Source organism: Formica exsecta, unplaced genomic scaffold (assembly GCF_003651465.1).
Source record: "Formica exsecta isolate Colony F162 unplaced genomic scaffold, ASM365146v1 scaffold381, whole genome shotgun sequence".
NCBI classification, from domain to species: domain Eukaryota; kingdom Metazoa; phylum Arthropoda; class Insecta; order Hymenoptera; family Formicidae; genus Formica; species Formica exsecta.
Window position 1 is genome coordinate 71,980 of NW_021851053.1, and position 3,767 is coordinate 75,746.

Genomic DNA, 3,767 nt, shown 5'->3' on the forward strand with positions numbered 1-3,767 from the left:
TGCGACGTATTCTGGCCTAGAATATATTGGAAAGAGTTTAGCATGTGTCGTATGAAACAGTTTTTCACAATATAAGACACAACAGCCATAATGTTTATAGTATTGACGTTTTCTGAAATATTTTATATGTGTTAATATGAATGATATAGAAACAGGCGAATAAGAGCCAGACGCAGAATAAACGCACAGAGAGAGGTGTTATTTAATTGTGGAAATAGTTTAATCAAGTAGAATCGATTCCACTTGATTAAACTATTTCTGCAATTCAATAACATCTCTCTCTGCGCGTTTATTCTTCGTCTGGCTCTTATTCGCTTGTTTCTATATCATTCATATTAACACATATAAAATATTCCAGAATACGTCAATACTATAAACATTATGGCTGTTGTGTCTTATATTGTGAAAAACTGTTTCATACGACACGTGCTATAAACTCTTTGCAGAATATTCCAGGGCATCTGAGACGTATTCTGGCCTAGAATATATTGGAAAGAGTTTAGCATGTGTCGTATGAAACAGTTTTTCACAATATTAAACGATATAAAACACAGAACAGCCATAATGTTTATAGTAATATATATATTTTGAAAAAAGATTAATAAAATATTGTACTTACCTTTCTTGAACGAAAAGTTGGACAAAACTCTATACGACCTCTCTTGAAATAAAATTAAGTGAAGAAACTCAGAAAGAAATTGTGTTGACTCCAAAGGAATTTTATATATACATATATACATATATACATGTGTCTTCCAAAAGCAGTAACTGTAACATATTTAATATAAAGAATGATTTAAGAAGAATAAAACTGAATGAATGCCACAATAATACATATAATATTACAATATTAATAATATTATTATGTAAATATAATACTATTTTTTTGTAATTAGAACATATTATTAGACTGTTAATAATTTACACAAAAAGAATTTAAATATAAAAAGTTTTAAACTTAATCAAACTTAAATACAAAATAATGAGTGTAAGAATATAAAAGTGATACATATATAAAATTAAATAAAGAGGCTCTAATATAAGATAATATGAATGATATCGAAACAGGCGAATAAGAGCCAGACGCAGAATAAACGCGCAGAGAGAGGTGTTATTTAATTGTAGAAATAGTTTAATCAAGTGGAATCGATTCTACTATGGAATATTACTGTTATATTTCGTAATATTACAAAAATTTGGATAATTACATAAAATATTTAGAATATTCTATAATTTATGTAATTTTCCATATAAAATCAGATATATTTACACAATAAAAGACAAATTTACATAATTTTTGTGGAATTACATAATTTCTGTAAAATTACATGATTTTTTTTTTAAATCTCGCAAAAAGATTGAAATGCTAAATTCTGAATCTATGGATATTTTTGATCCTTCTCTAATTGATACATATTATCCAAGCAGACCTAAAGAACTAGAATCTACTAATTTGTATGATTATGCAAAATGGTATGATATTACGAAAACTAAACCAATTTCTAAGACAATAAAATATTACGTGCTTGGTGAATCTTTATATTTAAAGAAACGTAAACGTGGATATCTTATCAATCATTACAAATACAATGTCCATACTCAACCAGAGCGTTACTATTTTTCATTATTGCTATTATTTCAATCTTGGAGAGATATTAGTGAATTAATGAATGAATGTGATAATTATGCAGAAGCATTTTCTTTAATACAATATAAATTGAAAGATGCTCTTCAGTATCATGAAAAAATAACCGACATTCAGCAAGGTATGGATAATATTAAAGAATTAATTGAAAAAAAATATCAGAAATTACAAAAAATGAAGATGAAATGACTGTCTTGAAAATAGTGCATTAGAATGTGTTCCTGTCGAAGTTGAAGGAGCTATGAGGGACTTTAAAGATGTTGGCAATAAATTTGAAATTAATGTCGATGAAATGGTGACGCAATTAAATATTGATCAAAAACGAATCTTTGATAGAATTACTGCTGGTATATCTGATGATAATAGTGAAGTTCTTAGACTTTATGTAAGCGGTGAAGGTGGTACTGGAAAGAGTTTTTTGATAAAAACTATTAGATTAAAAAATATATTGAGAAAGACACAGCGGTAACTGCACCAACCGGTATAGCAGCTTTTAATATTGATGGACTTACTATTCATAGATTATTTCAATTACCGGTAGAACATGGTCGTACTGCCAAATATACACAACTTTCTGATGTAGTTCTTAAAATTATACGGGAGGAACTTAAGAATGTTGTTTTAATAATTATCGATGAAGTTTCAATGATTTCAAATATCACTTTAATGTACATACATCTTCGATTAACAGAGATATTTAATACCATGGATTGCGATAATGGATGGTTCGGCAAAAAACATATACTTCTTTTTGGAGATTTATTGCAACTTCCACTTGTGCATGAAGATCCGCCTTTTATTGAATTATCAAAATTAAAAATTGAGAAATACATTGGTGCAATGGGTTCTATAAATTTATGGTCTTTATTTAGTTATGATGAATTACAAATTAATGTACGACAACAAGGTGATAATTCTTATCGAGATATATTAACGAGAATTCGAATTGGAACAATTACAGATTCGGACGTAACTATTTTAGAAACGAGGAAAATCAATTTTAGAGAAACTAATTGTAACGACCGATTACAAGAATTATGTAATTATTTACAAAATTTACCAATGGATACTGTTTGCTTACTTCCAACTTGTGCATTATGTGATATTTTGAATACTGCAATGTTAAATCGTATTTCTTCGGATAAGATAGAACTCGTTGCTCAAGATCTGGCAGAATGTGCACCATATTTAAAGAAAAAAGTTATGAAGATATTAAATAAAGATGATGAAGATAGTTCTCGAACAGCTGGATTAGCAAGAATCATAACTGTCAAATTAGGAGCACGTGTAATGGTTAGAAGAAATATCGATGTTAGTTTAGGTCTTGTAAATGGTACGATTGGTACAATTACATCAATTATACGTAGCGCAATTGACAATGAAGTAGAAAAAATTAAGATAATAGTGTCATCAGGAATAGAGCATATTATAGAACGTTTAAATGTCAAGTTTGAAGTAATGGATAGAGCATTTGTTATAAGAAAACAATTTCCTATATGTCTAAGTTATGGTATGACTATTCATAAAAGTCAAGGCCTGAGTTTAAAACATGCTGTTGTGGAAGCTGGAAATTCTATATTCAGTTGTGGACAAGTATATGTCGCTCTTTCACGAGTGACTACCCTGAGTGGATTGCACCTTATAAATTTTGATCCCTCTTCTGTAAAAGCAAATGAGTTAGCTATAATAGAATATAATAGATTGCGAACACAATACAGGCCAGATCTTATACATATTAATATTTTGAAACAACGTGTTCACAAGATTCGTGATACAATTTGGGCAATATCATCAAAAAATATCTTGGAATGTCAAGTTAATGATAAGGATATTAATGATTCTACTTTATGGCATATAAGAGGACTTCCAAATGTTAATAATATATCCTGCTATGCTAATGTGTCAATTCAATGTATACTTCATTCTTCTATTCTCAGAAAATTGTTGCTTCGTCTTGAGCATAGGAATATTATAAGAAAATTTATTAATTCTTACATGTCAAACGACGAAACTATTAATATAATGGCAATACGCCAATTGGCAGGAGATCAATATCTTGAAAAGATTCAACGAGATGTTAGTGAGTTTATTATACATCTTATTAATAACATAGATAATATAA

At 28.6% G+C, this 3,767-nt stretch overlaps 1 protein-coding gene across 1 annotated transcript in view; it reads left to right on the forward strand.

Moving 5' to 3' along the window:
* The first annotated feature begins 1,363 nt into the window (after positions 1–1,363).
* The window catches only part of LOC115239486, a 25,079-nt gene continuing 22,675 nt past the window's right edge, over positions 1,364–3,767 (forward strand). The window contains exons 1-4 of the mRNA XM_029814027.1: positions 1,364–1,473; positions 1,850–2,046; positions 2,337–2,552; positions 2,607–3,495. Coding sequence (XP_029669887.1) covers positions 1,364–1,473; positions 1,850–2,046; positions 2,337–2,552; positions 2,607–3,495 — 1,412 coding nt within the window. The remainder of the gene's footprint in view (positions 1,474–1,849; positions 2,047–2,336; positions 2,553–2,606; positions 3,496–3,767) is intronic.